The sequence below is a fragment of the Artibeus jamaicensis genome, unplaced genomic scaffold (genome assembly GCF_021234435.1).
Source record: "Artibeus jamaicensis isolate MK-2021 breed Jamaican fruit bat unplaced genomic scaffold, CSHL_Jam_final contig_415, whole genome shotgun sequence".
In the NCBI taxonomy this organism is placed as follows: domain Eukaryota; kingdom Metazoa; phylum Chordata; class Mammalia; order Chiroptera; family Phyllostomidae; genus Artibeus; species Artibeus jamaicensis.
This window is the reverse complement of record NW_026521823.1, coordinates 34,706,943-34,728,208: the sequence shown is the minus strand read 5'-3', so window position 1 is coordinate 34,728,208 and position 21,266 is coordinate 34,706,943. Positions and strand designations below refer to the sequence as shown.

Here is a 21,266-nt window from a genome sequence, read left to right as displayed (position 1 = left end):
ATCTGGAAAGATACCTGCACCCCTAAGTTCATTGCAGCGTTACTTAAAAAAGCCAAGATACAGGAGCAACCTGTTTATCAATGGATGAATGGATAATAAAATGTAGTGTGTGTGTTTGTGACATTCTTCCTTGAGAAAGAATGAAATCTTGCCATCTGCAGCATGAATGGACCCTGAGGGCATTTTGCGAAGTGACATAAATCAGAGACAGACAAGTACTATGCTCACTTATATGTGGAATCTAAAAAATAACAACTCAGGGAATAAAATATTTATGATGTGGGGGCAGTGGAATAGCAGTTGAAGGCGGTCACAGGTACAGACTTCAGTCCTAGGATAAGCAGCTTCTGGGGATGTGATGTACAGCATGGTGACTCGAGTTAACTACACTGTATTATGTAGTGGAAAGTTGCTAGAGAACGGACCCTATAAGTTCTCAAGAAGAAAAACTACATGTGAGGTATGGACATTCACTAAAGTTTATTGTGATTATTTCATTATATATACATATACCAAATGATTATGTTGTATACCTTATTCATACAGTATTGTATGTCAGTTATATCAGAATAGGAATGGAAGTTGGAGATTGCAGTGTATGTTTGTTTTTAAAAAATGCCTCCCAAGTGATTTTGATATGGTCCCAGAGAACGTGCTCATCTATTGGGAATCAGTCCCAGTTATTCTTTGGACGATGTGACTGTTAAGTACACTGCTGTATAATCTTACTAGCCAACTCTCTGGGCCGTTTTTAACATCAAATTATAGCCTTACACTAGTACACTCAAAATATTTGTATTGTAAATCCAATCAACATGTAATTCTAATAAAAATACTTATTTATGCTACTTTTTGAATAGCTACCTTTTTGTGGGGAAAAGAAAATACAATTCAAATTTTACAGTACTACATTTTCAAATGGAGAAAGTAAATATGAATTTAATAAACATTTATCTTTATTACTGAAGAGCTAATAATATTTCAAAAGTGACCATGGAAATTGGTTATGTGAAATTGCATTTCTTTTATGAACTATAACAAACTATGTGGACTTAGAGCTTTGAGTTGCTTAGCCACCAAGTGATTGTCTTTTGTGTGAATAGTCAATGTATTTTTAAATTGAGCTGTGTGAAATTGAAAAGGCTTTAAGCGATTTTCAACTTCATCAGCTTACTGTCATTACAAACAACCTAGTTTTCTCATGCTGTCTTTCATCATAGCCTATGTCCCCCAAATTAGCAAATTAAATTTTAGTGTGGGCAGCAATGTTAAATACTTGTCTGCATATCTAGAAGTAATTCTTACGTCATCTTATTTGGAAATAGAATAGTCTAGGAATAGTCACCACTCTGGTAACACATTTATTTTTAAGACTGGGGAAAAGTTTAGGGAGGAAAGAAGAGAATAAAAAGAGTAGTATGTTTTTAAGGGCCTTCTTTCCTCCAATTTCTGCTTTTTACTCTGTCATGTTTAGGGTCACCAATTTCACCTGGGCAAACTTGAATTAAGCAAAGACACATTTTTGAGGGAGTTTGCTGAGTACTAGGTCTGACTGATTTCCTCACCTGTGAAAGAATAGGCCAAGTCGTAGTGATTGTAGCACAACTGGTAAGAATTTCAATATAGAGGCTAGAAAGGAACGTAGACAAACTCAGCTTGCTGACCTTTTCACTCAGCCTAGTTAGTACTTAATCCTCTCTGGGTCCATCATGCTGTTGCAACAGGTAAGATCGCTTACCTTTCAAAAAAAAATGTGGTGACTTCTCTTCCTTAATAGGGTTATCTCTAGAAGTACATTTTATATTCTTTATAGAAAGGGGGAAATGAGGTCAAAAGTCTGGTCATAAACACTTCAGACAGTTCAGTTTTAGGCAGTTGTTGCCCTTTGTTGCAAAAACGCACCGATTTGTGGCATTTCGTGTATTTCACTCATTGGGAGATGTGGAGAAAAGTGAAACCAGGTTGATGAGGCACCGGGTGGCGGTATCTCCTTTGCCTCTACCTTCCAGTATTTGTTTTTGGCAACTCCAGTCCTGTGTCTAGACAGCTGGCAAATGATCACCCTTTGCTGCTTTAGCGAGTCGTGTGTGGTCCCCCAAAGCAGTACAATTTTGCTGAAACTCGATTGTATTGGGTCCTCTGTTAATGAACCCGTGGGAGAGAAGGGAAAGTGACCAGGGTATGACGACAGGAAAGGTCAGATGTCTTCAATATAAAAGAGTAATCAAAACGGTCATGGCAAGGTTTTCAGGAAGTTGGACAAGTGGACATCAACCAAATTCTGGTTCCTTGATAGACTGCCTAGAGAGAGTATAAATAGCCCCCAAGTAATTTTCAATGATTTGAAAGTTTTATTACAGTAATTCATCCTAATGTCCTAATGCACATTAAGAGTGAATTGAAAGAAAGATATTTGAGTAAATATTTTCTCTGTAAAAAAAAAATCAATGTGTTTGAACAGAAACCAGCATCACGGAAAATGTACTTATCTGGCTATGGTGTGGAACTGGCAATTAAGAGTACAGAATACAAGACGCTGGACGATGCCCAAGTTAAAAGTAAGTTTTCTTTCCGTATTTGAGTAGAATGAAAATTTGGAGGTGTATATGTGTGTGTTTCATTAAAAATTTCGCACCTAAAATTCTACCTGTGTTAATATGAGTCTGCAGATGGAGCAAACGTGTTCTTCCCAACTTTGGAATTTAATTGTAAACTGAAAGAAATATATCTAATATTGCAGTCAGCCTTGGTTCTCAAACATGTTCCATCTGGAACAGTTTGGTTCTCAACCAAGTGGTTCTCAGGACAGTGTCTCGGTTGTCCAACAGGAATTTGGCTCTAGACCTGACAGTCTGTTCATGCTGCCACCTGTGTGCTCCGTCACACGTCTCTCAGGTGACGGAGAAAATGCACGATGTGAGTGTGATTCGGTGTCTGAACAAATCGCTTCTCGAACAACCTGCTGTAATAAAGTTTGAGAAGCAAGGCTCCCCTGTGTCATGCTCTCGTAAACTTATTTAAAAATTGGAAATAGCATCTTATTTTGCTTATACCTAATGGCTTACCAACCATTTTTAGCAACATTTAAAAACGATACTGCAAGTTATACTGAGGCAATAGATGAAGCTCTATATGGCTCCAGGTGGCTGGCCCAGGTGCTCGGGCTGGCCCGGGGAGCCCAGCACCCCCTTGGGTGGGGCTAAGGGATCTAAGGAATCAGTATCTTAGCCTGAAATTCCTTCATAACTCACTGCCTTAGGAAGGTTCCTCTGAAGTATTTATTTATAATGAAGTTAGGATGATGGTGGGTTTCTTTTTTTCTTTTTTGAAGTGGGATGAGAGAGGTCTGTGAATTGTTTTTGATGAAGTAGATTGGTTACATTTGTGATCTATAAATCAATCCATCTATCATCTGGGTACTAAACACATTCTCTAGATGAAGAACTCTGGAGACCAAAACTAAAGAAGTTTCATAAACTTGTGAAAATCTTTTATTACCTGGTTTCTCAGAAATTCATTTATAGTTAAGAATTTTAAATTCATTCATTTATATGCTCTCAGATGTGGCTTCTGCTTCAACTTCATTTTTCCGCTCAGGATCTGGTCCTGAAGGCCCTGCCCTGATTAAAGACTTAGCCCTGGCCACTTCCACTGACTGTGGGTCAGATAAAGATCTGTATTACTGTGCCTTAAATTCTGAAGAGTTACTGGGGAAGTATAGTAGAAATAATATTCAAACTTTATATATTTTCTAGGATAGATCACATGTTAGGACACAAAACAAGTCTCAGTAAATTTGTAAAGATTGAAATTATCTCAAGCATCTTCTGTGACTATAATAATGTGAAACTGGAAATTAATCAAAAGGGAAAAAAACGGGAAAACACAAAGACATGGGGGCTAAATAGCAGGTCACTAAACAATGAATGGGTTAACAATGAGATTAAGGGAGAAATCAGAAGGTACCTTGAGACATGAAAATGAGGACGCAACAGCCCGGGATCTGTGGGACGTGCGGAAAGCAGACCTCGGGGAAATCGACAGCACGAGAGGCGTACCTCAGGAAAGAAGAAAATTCTCAAACATAACTGTACACGTAAAGGTACTAGGAAAAAAAAGCAACAAAACCCAGATTGAGTAAAACACTAAAGATGTAAGCAGAAATAAATGAAAGGGTCTAATCAATACAAAACATCAATCAGACCAAGAGCTCATTCTTAGAAAAGAAAGATGAGATTGACAAACCTTTCACCAGACTCATCAGGAAAAAAGACCCAAATAAATACAATCGGAAATGAAACAGGAGAGGTAACAACTGACACCAAAGAGATACAAAGAATTGTCAGAAATATTACAGCTGGACTTCCGCCAACATGGAGGCATAGGTGGAAGCACTGTGCCTTCTCACACAACCAAGTTTAAAAACAACAAAGTTTTAGCAACAAAAACGCAGCCAAACGACAGAAAATTGTACTACACAGAAGTCTGACAACAACGAACCTTTCAGCCAAACCGGTAAGAGGGACAGAGCCAGCAGCAGAGCAGGGTTGGGCAGGAAAGATCCACTGGACCAAACCCAGGTGCGCATCCCAGGTGCGCCAGCAGCCATGGGCGGATCCCAGGTGTGGAGAAGCGGGCGGACCCACTGAGGGCGCAAGGTGGTGGACTCGCTGAGGGAGGACCGTGGTCACACATTCACACACAGATAAACTGGTGAAGGAGCTAATGGTGGTGAGACAGACGGCACAGGCCCCAGTAGCGGGAAGCGGCAGAGGGGACCGCCATTGTCCCTCTCTGACCCCGCCCCCACATACAGCATCACAGACCAGCGACCTGGGTGGCCCCACCCTGGTGAACACTTAAGGCTCCGCTCCTCATACGTAAGAGTCACGAACAGATCAAAACATGGCTCAAGAAGAACTCAGAGCCCCAGAGCCGATAAATCTAGGTGAACAAGAAATTGCCAAACTTTCAGATGCACAGTTCAAAACACTGGTGATCAGGATGCTCACAGAACTGGTTGATTTTAGCCACAAATTAGAGGAACATATGAAGGCTAAACTAATTGACATGAAGGAAAATACACAGGAAAGCAATAGTGATGGAAAAGAAACTGGGACTCAAATCAAGAGAGCACACTAGAAGGAAGAAAAAAATGACCAAACAGAAAAGGATGAAGAAATAAGAATTCAAAAAAAGGAGGGGAGGCTTAGGAACCTCCAGGACATCTTTAAATGTTCCAACATCCGAATTATAGAGGTATCAGAAGGGGAAGAGGAACAGCAACAAGTGGAAAACTTATTTGAACAAATAATAAAGGAGAATTTCCCCAATCTGGCAAAGGAAATAGACCTCCAGGAAATCCAGGAAGCTCAGAGAGTCCCAAAGAAGTTGGACCCAAGAAGGAACACACCAAGGCACATCATCATTACATTAGCCAAGATTAAAATGAAGGAGAGAATCCTAGAAGCAGCAAGAGATAAGGGGACAGTCACCTACAAAGGAGTTCCCATCAGACTGTCAGTGGATTTCTCAAGAGAGACCTTACAGGCAAGAAGGGGCTGGAAAGAAGTACTCCAAGTCATGAAATCCAAAGACCTACAACCAAGATTGCTCTATCCAGCAAAACTTTCATTTAGAATAGAAAGGCAGATAAAGTGCTTCTCAGATAAGATCAAATTCAAGGAGTTCATCATCACCAAGCCCTTATTATATGAAATGTTAAAGGGACTTACCTAAGAAAAAGAAGATTAAAAAGATGAACAGTGAAAGGACAGCAAACTCACGGTTATTAACAACCACACCTAAAACAAAAGCAAACTAAGAGGACAGCTAAATCAGGAGCAAAACCACAGAAATGAAGATCACATGGAGGGTTAGCAACAGGGGAGGGGGAAAAGAAGGGGGGAGAAGGTACAGAAACTAAGTAGCATAGAAAATGGTAGGTAGAAAATAGATAGGGGGAGGGCAAGAATAGTAGGGAAAATATAGAATCTAAAGAATTTGAGACACGTGGTCATAAACAAAAGGGGGGGAATGGTGGGGGAGGGGGTGTGCAGGGTAAAAGGGAATGAAGGGGGGAAATAGAACTGTAATGGCCTAATCAATAAAATATATTTAAAAAAAGAGTTGTGGAAGCAGACGTCCCTGTCTTGTTCCCAATCTTAAGAGAAACACTATTAGTTTTGAACATGATGTTGGCTGTGGGTTTGTCATGTATAGCCTTTGTTATGTTGAGGTACATTCCTTCCATAACCTCTCAAACTGACATTTGAGAGTGTTTTTAATCAAATGGGTGATATACTGTATCAAATCCTTTTTCTGAATTTATGCATATAATCATGTGATTTTTATCCTTCATTTTGTTTATGTGACGTATCATACTTCTTTGTAGATTCTCTATCAACCTTCCTTCCCCAGAATAAATCCCACTTGATCATGGTATATGGTCTTTTTGATGTATTGCTGTATTTGGTGTGCTAATATATTTTGTTGAGGATTTTAGCATCTATGTTCATCAAGGGTATTGGCCCAAATTGTTTTTCTCTGTAATATCTTTATTTGGTTTGGAATTAGGATGTTGGAGGGCTTGTAAAATGAGCTTAAAAGTGTTCCCTCCTCTTGAATTTTTTGGAACATTTTGAGAAGGTGTTAATTATTTAAAAGTTTGGTAAAATTCATCTGTGAAGCCATCTAGTCCAGGACTTTTGTTTGTTGCAAGTTTTTTGATCACTTCTTCAATTTCATTAGTTGTAATCAATCTATTCAGATTTTCTGATTCTTCCTAATTCAGGTTCTAAAAATTATTTCTAGAAATTTATCCATTTCATCCATATTATCTAACTTGTTGGCATGTAGTTGGCTGTAATATTTCTTTTTCCTCTTTTTTATTTTTATTTTTGTATTTTATTTTTTAAAATATATTTTATTAATTATGCCATTACAGTTGTTTTATTTCCCCCTTCGTTCCTTTACCCTGCACACCCCCTCCCCCACCATTCCCCCCCTTTTGTTTATGACCACGTGTCTCAAATTCTTTAGAGTCTATATTTCCCATACTATTCTTGCCCTCCCCCCTATCTATTTTCTACCTACCATTTTCTATGCTACTTAGTTTCTGTACCTTCTCCCCCCTTCTCCTTCTCCCACTCCCCTGTTGCTAACCCTCCATGAGATATTCATTTCTATGGTTCACTCCTGATTTAGCTGTCCTCTTAGTTTGCTTTTGTTTTAGGTGTGGTTGTTAATAACCGTGAGTTTGCTGTCCTTTCACTGTTCATCTTTTTAATCTTCTTTTTCCTAGGTAAGTCCCTTTAACATTTCATATAATAAGGGCTTGGTGATGATGAACTCCTTGAATTTGATCTTATCTGAGAAGCACTTTATCTGCCTTTCTATTCTAAATGAAAGCTTTGTTGGATAGATCAATCTTGGATGTAGGTCTTTGGATTTCATGACTTGGAAGACTTCTTTCCAGCCCCTTCTTGCCTGTAAGGTCTCTCTTGAGAAATCCACTGACAGTCTGATGGGAACTCCTTTGTAGGTGACTGTCCCCTTATCTCTTGCTGCTTCTAGGATTCTCTCCTTCATTTTAATCTTGGCTAATGTAATGATGATGTGCCTTGGTGTGTTCCTTCTTGGGTCCAACTTCTTTGGGACTCTCTGAGCTTCCTGGATTTCCTGGAAGTCTATTTCCTTAGCCAGATTGGGGAAATTCTCCTTTATTATTTGTTCAAATAAGTTTTCCACTTGTTGCTGTTCCTCTTCCCCTTCTGATACCTCTATAATTCGGATGTTGGAACATTTAAAGATGTCCTGGAGGTTCCTAAGCCTCCCCTCCTTTTTTTGAATTCTTGTTTCTTCATCCTTTTCTGTTTGGTCATTTTTTTCTTCCTTCTAGTGTGCTCTCTTGATTTGAGTCCCAGTTTCCTTTCCATCACTATTGCTTTCCTGTGTATTTTCCTTCATGTCAATTAGTTTAGCCTTCATATGTTCCTCTAATTTGTGGCTAAAATCAACCAGTTCTGTGAGCATCCTGATCACCAGTGTTTTGAACTGTGCATCTGAAAGTTTGGCAATTTCTTGTTCACCTAGATTTATCGGCTCTGGGGCTCTGAGTTCTTCTTGAGCCATGTTTTGATCTGTTCGTGACTCTTACGTATGAGGAGCGGAGCCTTAAGTGTTCACCAGGGTGGGGCCACCCAGGTCGCTGGTCTGTGATGCTGTATGTGGGGGCGGGGTCAGAGAGGGACAATGGCGGTCCCCTCTGCCGCTTCCCGCTACTGGGGCCTGTGCCGTCTGTCTCACCACCATTAGCTCCTTCACCAGTTTATCGGTTCGGCTGAAGGGTTCATTGTTGTCAGTCTTCCATATAGTTCAATTTTCTGTCGTTTGGCTGCGTTTTTGTTGCTGAAACTTTGTTGTTTTTAAACTTGGTTGTGTGAGAAGGCACAGTGCTTCCACCTATGCCTCCATCTTGGCAGAAGTTCTCCCTGCTTCTGCAACTCTTATTCAACATAGTACTGCAAGTCCTAGTCCCAGAAATTAGACAAGAAGAGAAAACAGGCATCCAAATTGGAAGGAAGAAATGAAGTTGTTGTCATTTGCAGATCACATGATATTATATATAGGGAACCCTAAAGATTCCACCAAAAAACTACTAGAAGTGATAAATGAATTTAGTAAAGTAGCAGGACACAAATAAATATCCAGAAATCAGTTGCATTTTTACACATCAATAATGAACTATCAGAAAGGGAAACTTAAGAAAACAATCCTGTATGTAATTGCATCAGAAATAATATAAAATACCTGGGAATATAACCAAGAATATAAAAGTCCTGTATTTGGAAAATTATAAGACACTGAAGAAATTGAAAAAGATACAAATAAGTGGAATCATGTTTATGAATAGGAAAAATTAACATAATTGAAAAATCCTTACTACCCAAAGCAATCTATAGATTCAATGCAATTTCTATCATGATACCAATGGCGTTCACAGAACTAGAACAAATAGCCCAAGAATTTATATGGAACCAAAAAAGATCTGGAATAAACAGCAATCTTGAGAAAGGACAAAGTTGGAGGTATCACAATATCTGATACCTGACTATACTATAAAGTCATAGAAATCAAGACAGCATGGTACCAACATGAAAACAGACATGTAGATCAGTGGAACAGAATAGAGAGGCCAGAGATAAACCCACACTTTTGTGGCCAATTAGTATTTGACAAAGGAGGCAATAACATAAAATGGGGTAAAGACAACATACTCAATCATTGGTTTTGGGAAAATTAGATATGGAAAAAATGAAACTGGATGATATTTCACCATACACAGGAATGAAGTCAACATGGATTATAGACTCAAAAACTTAAAAATTATAGATGAAAACATAATAAAACCTCAGATATTTCTTGTAACAGTATTTTTTCTAATATATCTCCTCAGGCAGGGGAAAGAAAAGGAAAAATAAACAAATGGAACTACATTAAACTAAAAAAATTTTGCACCGCAAAGCAAGAAAATGAAAAGACAACCCACTGAATGGCAGAACATAATAATCAATGATATATCTGATAAGGAATTAATATCTAAAGTTTATGAAGAACTTACACAATTCAACATGAAAAAAGCAAACAATGCAATAAAAAAATGGGCAAAGCGCCCTGACCAGTGTGGCTCAGTGGGTTGGGCATCGTCTTGCAAAGTGAAAGTTCACCAATTTGATCCCCAGTGAAGGCACATTCCTGGGTTGTGGGTTCGGTTCCTGTGAGAGGCAACCAATCAATGTTTCTCTCGTTCTCCACCCCCCCACCAATTCTCCTCTCTCTAAATAAATAAATAAAATCTTTTAAAAAATAAATATAAAATGGGCAAAGGACTTGACCAAATACTTCTTAAAAGAGGAAATACAGATGTGGTCAGTAGATATATGAAAGGATGCTCAATGTCACCACTCATCGGGGAGGTGCAATTAAAACCACAACGAGATACCAGCTCACACCTGTCAGAATGGCCATCAACAAACAAGTGCTGGCGAGGACGTGGAGACAGGGAACCCTCGTGCACTTTGGTGAGAATGCAGTTTGGTGCAGCCACTGTGGAAAGCAGTATGGAGTTATCTCAAAAAATGAAAAGTGGGCCCTCACTGGGTGCCTGAGTTGGAGCATCATCCTGTGCACCAGAAGGCTGCAAATTTGATTCCTAGTCAGGGTTAACAATACCTAGGTCGCAGGTTCAACCCCTGGTCAGAGCACATACGGCAGGTCAACCAGTCAGTGCTCTCTCACATCAGTGTTTCTCTCTAAAATCAATTTAAAAAGAATGTCCTCAGGTGAGGATTAAAAACAATTAAAAATGCAACTGCCTTATGACCCAGCAGTTCTACTTCTGGGAATATAACTGAAGAAACCCAGAACAGTAATGTGAAAAAACATATGCACCGTACGTTCATCGCAGCATTACTTACAACTGCCAAGATTTGGAAGCAGCCCAAGTGCTCATCGGTAGATGAGTGGATGAAACAGCTGCACCGAACTGCATTCCCACCAACAGTGCATGAGGGTTCCCTGTCTCCACATCCTCGCCAGCACTTGTTCGTTGACCTGATGGCCTTTCTGACAGGCGTGAGGTGATACCTCACTGTGGTTTTATTTGCATCTCCCTGGTGAGTGGTGACATTGAGCATCCTTTCATATCCCATTACACAGTGGGATACCACTCAGTTGTTAAAAAGGAGGAAATCTTAACTTTGTGACAGCACGGATGGACCTGTAAAGTGTTATGCTAAGTGCAGTAAGCTAGTCAGAGAAAGACAAATACCATATGATCTCATTTATATGTGGAATCTAATGAACAAAATAAACTGACGAACAAAATAGAAACAGACTCATGGATACAGAGAACAGACTGACGGCTGGCAGAGGGGAGGGGGGTTGGGGGACTGGGTGAAGGGATGAAGCAAACACATGTATGTGTGTATAAAACACAGACACAACAATGTGGTGATAGAGGGAGAGGGAGGTGGGTGTAGGGGGAGCGTGCAAGAAGGGAAAATGGAGACAAAAAGGGACTGCTTTGGGCAATGAGTGCTCAGTACTGTGTGCAGATGAGCTTATGTTGAGTTGTACACTTGGAACCTGTATGGTTTGATGAACCAATATCACCTCAGTTCAGTTTTTTTAAAAAACCTCATAGACACAACCGTGTGGTGGTTAATAGAGGGGAAGGGGGAGGGGAGGCAGGAGAGGATGAAGGGGAATAAATGCTGATGGAAGGAGACTTGACCTTGGGTGGTGAACACATGGCACAGTATACAGATAATGTGTTATATACAACTGTACACTTGAAATTTTTTACATTTTATTAACCAGTGTCACCCAATAAATCCAATGAAAAATAAATCAAAATTAAAAATGCACACTCGGGCATGCAGGCATCTGCTTATACACATGTCATTGAGCTGATCATGAAGGAAAGACCAGGTGAAACAAATGGAATATAATTCCTTTTTAGTTCTTCTAATATTTGATCACATATTCTTTTCCCATTCTGAAAATGTTTTTTTTTTCTTTTCCAAAATATAGCCGTGGCTAATGCTATTGTTGAAGATGAAGTTGAAACAAACGAAGTTCAAGGATTTCTCTTTGGGAAACTAAAGTAAATATGAAATGAAATAAAGTTATATTATTATACTCTTAAGTTTGTTTCTAAAGGAACATGCTGTGTTGGCATATTTTAAATATAGAGATGTAATTATTTTTATGTATTATGAAAGTAATGCACAGTTAATGCAAGAAAGCACAAAATTGAAGGGTAATCTCCAACTCAGCTGTATAAGTATGAGAAAATAGGAATTGAAAATGATCAAAGTTATTTCTGACAAAAAACTAAATCAAAACTTTGTAGAATCTTTTTATAGATATAATAGGTTATAAAAATCATGGTTAATATTTAGTACGAAGAATGTAAAAATTTTAACACCGCAAAAAAAGAGAAAATGATTTCCCTAAATTTCTGTGCCACAGATTTTTGTATTAAAAACCTTTAACACCTGGTATTAATTTCATGCCCACATGTGACTAAACGTTGAGAAATTAAAGTTGTGCTTCCTTTTTTCCCCTGCCTCACTAACCGAAGACAGGAGTAGGCCGGTGAGTGCTCTCCGAATACTCGTGCATGGGGGTCACTGTGGTGGTCTGTGCGCTTTCTCTTACTTGTACAAGGGAAAGTTTATGATTCCATTGTAAGGCCAAAATTAATGAAAAGGACTGCTTTTCTTTAGTATTTTTAGTTCTCATTTAGTGCGGCAAGTATCTATAAAGGATGCTCCCAGCACGTGTGGTGAGTAAACTGTGGGGAGAAAGGGACCGTTTTTTGGAGACTGTGCTAGTTTACACGGAAGACTGGGTTACAGTTCTACACTGTGTTGCCCAAGGGGTGTACTTTAGGGGCTTAAAAAGTCAGTGCCTGTTGTAAACATACTTATTCTAAGTAATGTGTTAGACACATTCTGATAAAACATATTCTAATTAAGGTATTTATTTAGTAAATAACAAAATGTTTTTATTCCATTTTCAGCTGCATTTACTATCTTGGAATCCATAGTTTCATTTTTTTTTTTAAATAGGACTTTTTATGGGAATAAATTGTGCATCCTCCAAAAAGCCTTTGGACATTAGTTTTTTAAGAGGAACTACTCAAAGTCAGTTCTTACACCACTCCTCATTAGGCAAGCCCCCCAACCCCTTAAAAAACCTTTGCTTTAAGGTATCAACATATGAATAATGTGTTTTTGCCTGAATTACATAAATGATTTTAACATTGAAATGTAAGAATATGATTAAATATGAAAAACAGTATGATAGCTCTCATGAACTTAATTATTATTCCATAACTTAAAGGTTCGAGAAACGAGGGGTAATGTGATTGGTAGTGAGCTTTTCTGAGGTTCGCTGCCTTTTCATCACGAGCCCAGTCGTCGTCGTGAGCCCTGCTGCTCCTGTGAGATGCGGCCCCACCCTGTCATTGAACTGCAGACAGGGACCCTGGGGTGTATTTGTCTGTTGTTATCTGTAACACTGGCGAGTTTCAGTAAATACATTTTTCACTTTTTATCATCTTCATTTCTCTTTACTGCTGAAAATACATATTTTATAACTTGTAATGGAAGCTAACGTTTTATTTTTAAGAATTCTATTTAAATCCGAAACGGTACTATGTCTTGATTTCATGAGAGAGAGAAGATTATACTTTATACATATAGTAAAATGTCATTCTGCATCATTATTTGGCGCTGTCTACAGGATACCTAGATATATTTCATGTTAGGCAAAATTATCTTACGCTTTTTATTCATTTCAAACATGGAACTTTTCAGAAATAGAGTAGACTCTGAGAGTGTATAGAAAATATTATTGTCTTTCCTTATGAAATAGTATTTATCTTAAAGTATAAAAGCAATATTAATTTATAGTGTTAAAATAAAAACTATATAGCATAAAAACTAATAATTCTGCCCTCACCTTTGACCTCTCATAGTGATGTTACCATGTTAACAATCGAGGGAGGCTGTATCTCTCCAGGTTTTGTTTTGTGTATTGAAAAAAGTAGACATATATCTTCCTCCTTATTTAAGTTCTGCATCTATAGTTCTGCATCATGATTTATCCTCTTAACGATGAACAATTAGTTTGTATCTAACTATCAGGAAGAGTTCATTTCAAAAACACACTGCTTACATGATGATTCGTAGTCGGTGGTGATAATTAACATTACTTAATATCCCAACACAGAGAAAGGTATTCAGCTCTCAGAGAGAATCTGACGGCGTTCCAGACGTACCTGATTGAGAGCAACAAGGAAATGACGCCTCTGAAAGTCTGGGAGCTACAGGGTGAGTGTTTGGTCAGCTTCGATGCGGCACTTCGGTCACTGACCTCTGTTCTATTATTAAATAAGCTTTGATTTAACATGATATGAATTATTTAATGGAAAGTAATAATAACTGTGATGTAAATAATATAAATTACTACATTATTCCTTGTGGAAATATTTAATTAAAACTCTCTCCATCCAGCAAATTGTATTTCTGTTTGTAAGACTTAAAGTTTACATAAGTGTGATTATTTGATATTATCTGATTCTTTTTAAAGTATACACTAATTTATCTTATAGGTTCACCTGAAGCAGTAAATAGCATTTCAGGAATTTGTAACATTGATGAAAAATTCTCACTGGTAGGCCAGGAGAGGTCAGGACTAAATCCAGTTTCCGGCTGTGTAGCAATTGGATTGTGGTAGACTAACCACTGCCCGCTGCTCCGTTAACTTGGAGCAGCTTCTGGGCCGGCATCCCAAACGCGGGACTTCTGTGGCCAGAATTTGGTTAGGATTGAAGTATGAGTCCTTTACAACTTGTAATTTTCTTTTTCATTATTTGTAAGCTTTTGTAGGTCATGGGGACATGTTGTTTTTCTGTGTGATCCACAACTTTTATCACATCTCTCGACTTTTTAAAAATATAACAGTTTATTGAAACATAGCTGATATGCTGTGCAGTTTACCCACTTGAAGTGGACTGTTCAGTGGGCTGTAGTGCGTTTTCAGAGGTCTCTAACCGTCACCACAGTCAGTCTCGGGGTGTCTTCATCACCCCCAGAAGAAACTAATGCACACACAAATGACTACTGATGTCTCCCAGCTTCTCCAGCTTTGGGCAGGTGCCAGTCTGCTTTACCTTCAAAATGCTCTGCCAGGGACCCAGGATTCAGAAAATTGCAAGTGATAGAGTGTTTCTGAAGGCTTGTAAACGGAGAACACGCAGCATCAGCTCCGTTTTAACTAACCTTTCTAGTGTCTGTGTAAGATACAGTTGGACAGACTAGAAGCAGGAAATCCAATTAAGGCATCACTGAAATCGAGGGACCAGAGGCTGGAGGAGGACTATGGTGGAGGTGCAGGCGGGAGAGCCGGCTCGGGCAGACACGGAGGAGGTGGAAGGAGTCCCAGAGGACTTCGGGATCTCCAGCCGTAAGCCTGAGAAAACACAGAGCGTGCAAGCAGGTGCGGGGCTGGAATGTGGGGCCCAGGAATGACGAGACTGGCGTTAAAATGATTGACTGGAAGGGATTGTGACTTATCCAGATGATAAGGGTTGTTAGTGGGGTGAATATAAAATTCTTAAGGTAAAAGAAGAGGATTTAGAAGGCTGAAAATCATAGTATAAAGCAGGTGTCCAACCTTTTGGTGTCTCTGGGCCACACTGGAAGAAGAAGAGCTGGCTTGGGCCACGCATGAAATGCGCAAAACTAACAAAAACTGATGAGCAAAATAAAGGTTCTAAGTAAATTTACGATTTTGTGTTGGGTTGCATTCATAGCCATCCTGGGCCACACACACAAGTAGTGCTAACTGAAAGGGTAGGTGACCAAATCAGTGTGCAGGGCGGGGTATGGTGGTGCTCGTCTCCGCGCACGTACAAGGCGCAGGGGACCCTGTTCTCATTGCTCACTCCGTGCTGGTGACAGCAGTGCCCGCGGAGAAGACATGGTGGGATGATGAGAGATGGAAGAGAGCAGTACAGAAGCCAAAGGAAGCACATTCCCAAGACAGGGACAGTGACCAGTGCCCTTTTCTCTCTCTCTCCTTTTCTTTTCTCTTCCTCCCTCCCTCCGTCCCTTCTTCCCTCCTTCTTCCCTCCCTTCCTTCCTTATTTTTTTTTTTTTTAAATTTTATTTAGTTATTTTTTGCCCTTAGCAGCAATGGAATGATCAGAAATGTAACATAAAAGGTCTCACTTGTTATTTTGCTGTTAATTCACTCATTCATTCATTAGTATTTGTCGAGCTCTTTCTTGTGTCTGAGATACTTTCTTTTGGTGAGAATATTAAGGCTGCTCCGCTTCTAGCACATTGAAGACTGACTACACACATTTTTCTTTCCCTAGAATTGTTGTTTCAGGTAAAACAATGCTAAGTTTAGGATTTTATCTTTATTGTAGTATAAAAGGAGAACAATACTGAAAGAGAAAATGAATGTTTCATATTTACCGAGTTAAACACATTAGGTCCTCCTTAATGTTCTTTTCAGAATTGGCTCTTCAAACTCTTTTTTTCCTTCCTTTGGTTATTCTTTGTATCAAAGCCTTTTCTTGCCTGTTTATTTAACCTAAATATAGATAAAAATAGCTTTGTATCAGCATTTATTTTCATCTATCTCATTCTGAAGTTGTTATACTGTAATTTGAGGAAAGCAAGTATTAAGTATTAAATGATAATTACTGATTGATAAAAGTGTAAAGTTTATCTTAATTAGAAATAAGTGCTACGTTCCATTTAAAATTTTTGAAAAATGATAACTCTAAGAGTGTTAACATGTCTATACAAGATTATGTAGCTGGAAGGGTTAAATAAATTACATGGAAATGTTTATAAAGGTATGACATTATGCTAGATTTTTTTAATGGTATTTTTTCCTTCCAGATCTTAGTTTTCAAGCAGCTTCTCAAATAACGGCCGCTCCAGTTTATGATGCCTTAAAAGTAATGAAGGACATTTCACAGAACTTCCCCATAAAAGCCAGGTATAATAAAGTTTATTAGTTTGATTATAGCCAGGATTCTTTCCATTACATACATTTTATGAAAATAGGTAATTTCACTTAACCTAATGATATCAATTAATTCTAGTATATACAATGCTTATGAAATCAGGGCCTTTCTTCCTTATGCACGTTGGTTTTTTACTAGAATAGAATACTGGCTTGTACACATACATGTATATATATGAAGACTTTAGGGGTGTGAATTTCTCACACAAACTATTCTATTACCTGGAACTACAGATTAGTCCTGAACATAAAGGAGGAATGAGTTATACCAATATTTGTTTTCCCAGGACTCTGACCAAAGTTGCTGTAAATCAACATATGAAGAAGGAAATACAGAAAAATCAGCAGGTTTGTTTGAATTCTTTCTTAAAAGAATTTACTGTGCTCTTATCACTGTTTCAGACTTTGGGTCTTCAGTTTTCATACAAAAAAGAAAATGTTTGTTTGTATTTTTGATTATTAAAACAATTCCAGTTTTTCCATTTTTGTACTGTCTACATACAGTGTATGACTCTACCCAATCTTTCCTGCTGTGGGTCTCACCTCCTCGTCCACCCTGTACTCCAAACCTTTTGTTCCTGTAGTATGGCTTTCTTCACAGGGTAAACATTAAAGGCTATAAATTATTAATTCTTGTTTCTCACAATTAGTTTTGCTTAAAAACTTGAGGACCAAGTCAAGTTTAGGTCATTGGAACATTACTAGAATCCTATAGTATGCAGGACAGAAGTGACTGGTAGTTTGGTAAGGTTCTGCCAAATGGTTTCTTAAATTACCTAAAGATCCCAAATGACCCAAAGTGCGTTAACATTTGTGGGGTGCTTAGAACATTGCCTCACTTTATGGCATAGGACACGTTTGGTTTTAAGTAATATAATACCAGATGCACAGGGCCGCCAAAAGTGTTTTTTCGCACATAAAAAGAAGTCTTAAATGGGTGGCCGCAGGCATGGTTTTCTCCTTTTATGGTTCCAAATTGCCGCCACAGCTCCAGGCTTCTGATAGGAATGCGAAGTAGGAGGAGGCAGGAAGATGGTATCAACCACGTGCATCCCACTAAGGCCTCAATCCTGGTGGTTCACCCTGGTGCAGAGATCTTGACCTTAATCAGTAAGCTAGATAATCACGACCCTGTATTGTCATCTCTTTGGCCGCCTCTTTCAGGGGCACTCGGAGGAAAAATGAGGATGATGATGGTGGCTTTCATGTCCTTAATCTTGGGAAAGTGTGTTTGGACCAGAAGGTCCGGTTACCTCCTACCGCTTGGGGGTGTGGGTGGTAACTGAACAAACTGGGGTTCCCATCCTGGGAAGGAGGGCAGTAGTGACTGGAAGGTCAAGGAGTCTTAGGAAGCCCCTTGCAGTATCACTGAGCACACATAGTGAGCACGTGATCACCCGGAGGTGTGTGGCCGTTACATCTCGACTATGCACAGCAAGAGTGTGATTTATGCAAAGCATGTAAACCAGAGGTAACCACACACAAAAGAAATAATAATGGACTTTAATGTGTAGAACGATGATCTGTTTTCACTCACAATAAGACAAATACAGATCAAAGTTGTACAGAGATACCAGATTTATAATAGTCAAGGTTTGATGGTGAATTCTCTTGGTAACTTTATCATGTGCGTGTGTGTGTGTGTGAGAGAGAAAGCAGGCAACACAAGATACATATGTGTAGGTATTAGTATTTGCATAAAGGGTTCCCAGAGGATGAACAAAAACTGGGGGCGAGTGTAGAACAGTTACCTCCATGGGCCATGAGAGGGGCCGGAGGACCAGGTAGGAGAAGGTCCTGGAATGAGCATAAGGATTCTTCGTGTAGGGTTTTATATAGTTGTGACTTGGAATTCAGCAAAAGTTAGTCAGAAACTCTGACTGTGCTGAGGTTGTACAGGTGAATTTGGGTTTGGTTTACTCGGGAGACAACAGCATCAACTCCGAAGTACACCAGATTTTACCTTTTAAGGTAACAGCCCTTATTTTGCTCAGAGATCAGCCAGAAGCTGCTCTCGGTGTTTTCAAACCAGTGTGTGTGTCTTATTGTTCACAGTTGCATTACGTTCCATGCCATTTTCTTGTTAGGAAGAAAAAAATGGGAATATGGTCAGGTAGTCTGGCAACTTCTGAATTTTGCTTCAGCAGCGTGAAAGAAACATTGTTTTAATTGCATAGTTACATAAAAAACAGGTGACATACTTAAATGTAAAAGCTAAATAAGGATTAGACTAATCCAAAAAGAAGTTCAAGCCTTTCCTAATTTTGTCAACTGATTACTTAGAATATATGAGAATTTCACAGTTCTAGAAAAATTCCCTTCATCGGAATAACCTCCCTGAAAGTTCCCCTGTAACACATTCCTTTAGAATCTTTTTTTGTTCACATCCTGGAAAAAATTTTTCCTATCTTTAGCTTTATATCTGACTTGACTTCAGGTTTTACATTCAGAATGCATCTAGCTTCTGTCTCGGGACCTCCAGACCTGTTCATAAACCCAAGTCACCATTCAAACCTCAGCCGGTCAGCTGAGGAAATGTGGAGCATCAGGTAGTGGCCCAGTCCCACTGGTTGTAAAGATGTTACAATACATTCTTCCCTCTTTTTTTTTAAATGAAGTTGTATGTCTCTGTAGGGATTTATATTTGTTTCTGCTCAATGGCTAAGATCACTCCCAACTTAATTCCACCGTGAATTAAGTCTGTGCATGTTTTTTGGACCTAAAAAATAGTGAGGAATCTAGCCTCAAACGCCTTTGAAGATAAACCAGAGGCAATGAATCGTTATGGAAGACTCGTTGTTCCTCCCAACCAAGACGAGATCCACAGGTTTCCGAGCTGGTTCTGCAGGGCACTCTGTTTTCTAGGTCACCTCTCACCGACAGCCGCTCTTCCGGCCTGCGCACAGCACAGGGCTGTCTCTCACCCTCTTCCCTGCCGGGGGTGAGCCCTGGGCTTTGCTTCCTGTCCTTTTGAGACTAGCCCTGAAGAACCCAGGCCTTACTGTACTGGAACAACCATTAAAATAAATAAATTAAAACAAAACAAAAACAGAAACAAACCCAGGCCTTAGGGACCTGAAATTGTTTGTGTCCTTGGACTTGTATTTCTACCACTTCTCTGCCCTTAGGAGAAACCTTTCCTTTTAAAAGCTAACCATTCATTTAGAATGTCCATTCTTCATACTTTAATCTAGTGGTTTTCGTGTTTCCTTTTAGAAGGAGGATTTTGGGATGTCTGGTTCACCCCATGGCTGCAGACTGACTGCTTAGCCTTGATTTGAGAAAGGCTGCCGGAAATCAGACCCCCCGGGTAATTTGCCAGGATTTAAGGGCATGTCTCTGGGGGAAGGAGGAAGAATTTGTCATTGTTAACCTCCAATGGACTGACAGTGTTTCAGCAATGAAGTTCAGTTTATTACCCTTTTTGAGCATCTTTCGTTCAAAGAGCTGTGCTTGGCTTAAAAGTCCCTGAGGGGGTTAGCACTTTAGGGGACATTGTGTGCTTAGGTGCTTCCCACTATGAATGACCGAATGACTGGCCTAAAGCAGATGAAGTGCTGGGAGAGCTTGACACAGAGCTGAAGACAAACCGGGGTGTTGCCTTCGGACCTTCGAACGTGAGGGTTTAATCTCTGCCAGTGTTCTGTGTAAATCCGGTGGAAATACTTTCTGCCGTGTTACAAATTGGGTTCCTCTTTCCCTCCCATGTGTGTACTTCACCCATCGTGGTGAATGATAAACAGAAACACTTACCTCTGTGAGTTTTTCTCCGACTTTCCTCAAGTTAGTTTCTTTGTCTGTCTTTGTGGAATAATTTATACCAGTCTCTATTAGGGCACTTATCATGTGATCACTTTAAAATGCACTGCTTTAAAATTGTTTTTCTCCTAAATTAATTTGCCTACACTGATAATAGTAATAATAAAGGCTTTATATGTGAGTACTATAAATTTAACTAGACACAGGTATATATTTAAACTTTATAGCAGACCAGTGAGGTAGATACCAGTACCCTATTACACAGATAAGAAAACTGAGACTTAGGGAAGCCAAGTGAATTTGTCCAGACTTTGCCACTAGTGAGCAGCAGGACTGAGATCCACAGTAGACTGACTCCCTGCCACGGCCTCAATGCCCGTGCTGTGCTGGGGGCAGGTAGGGCGCCTTTTTACTATTATTGCTGCCCCAGTGCCTGCAATTGTTTCTAGCACACGGTCGGCACTCGAGCAACAGTTACTGAATGAGAAGACAGGGAACCTTCATGAATTTAGAGTGATCTCCAAACATTTATACATGCACCAAGGTTTTGAGTCCCGGGATTGAAGAATAGGAATGTGCCAGCTGTCAGATTCTCAGTGTGCAAGTGTGGACACACACACACAATATATAGAGTATAGGAGGTAGGTCATCATTGGAGCCTTAGAACTTTTAATATCACATCATATTGCAGAATCAAAGGTCTCTGTGTCTCCAGCCTGTCCCCAGATGCCCGTCACTAGATCAGGGTGGGCAAACTTCTGCCCACCTGGAAGTCAGGTCTGGCCTGCCACCAGTGCTAACAGATAAAAGCCTCACCGGAGTCTCGTTGTGCCGATGTGGGTGTGTTGTTTTGGTTGCTTTCGTGCTGCAAGGGCAGAGTCCAGTGGCTG

At 39.5% G+C, this 21,266-nt stretch overlaps 1 protein-coding gene across 1 annotated transcript in view; it reads left to right on the top strand.

Moving 5' to 3' along the window:
- Positions 1-21,266, top strand: part of UGGT2 (UDP-glucose glycoprotein glucosyltransferase 2) — a 117,208-nt gene that overhangs the window by 20,765 nt on the left and 75,177 nt on the right. The window contains exons 6-10 of the mRNA XM_037132502.2: positions 2,462-2,558; positions 11,596-11,668; positions 13,804-13,904; positions 16,491-16,590; positions 16,905-16,965. Of these exons, the coding sequence (XP_036988397.2) occupies positions 2,462-2,558; positions 11,596-11,668; positions 13,804-13,904; positions 16,491-16,590; positions 16,905-16,965 (432 nt within the window). The remainder of the gene's footprint in view (positions 1-2,461; positions 2,559-11,595; positions 11,669-13,803; positions 13,905-16,490; positions 16,591-16,904; positions 16,966-21,266) is intronic.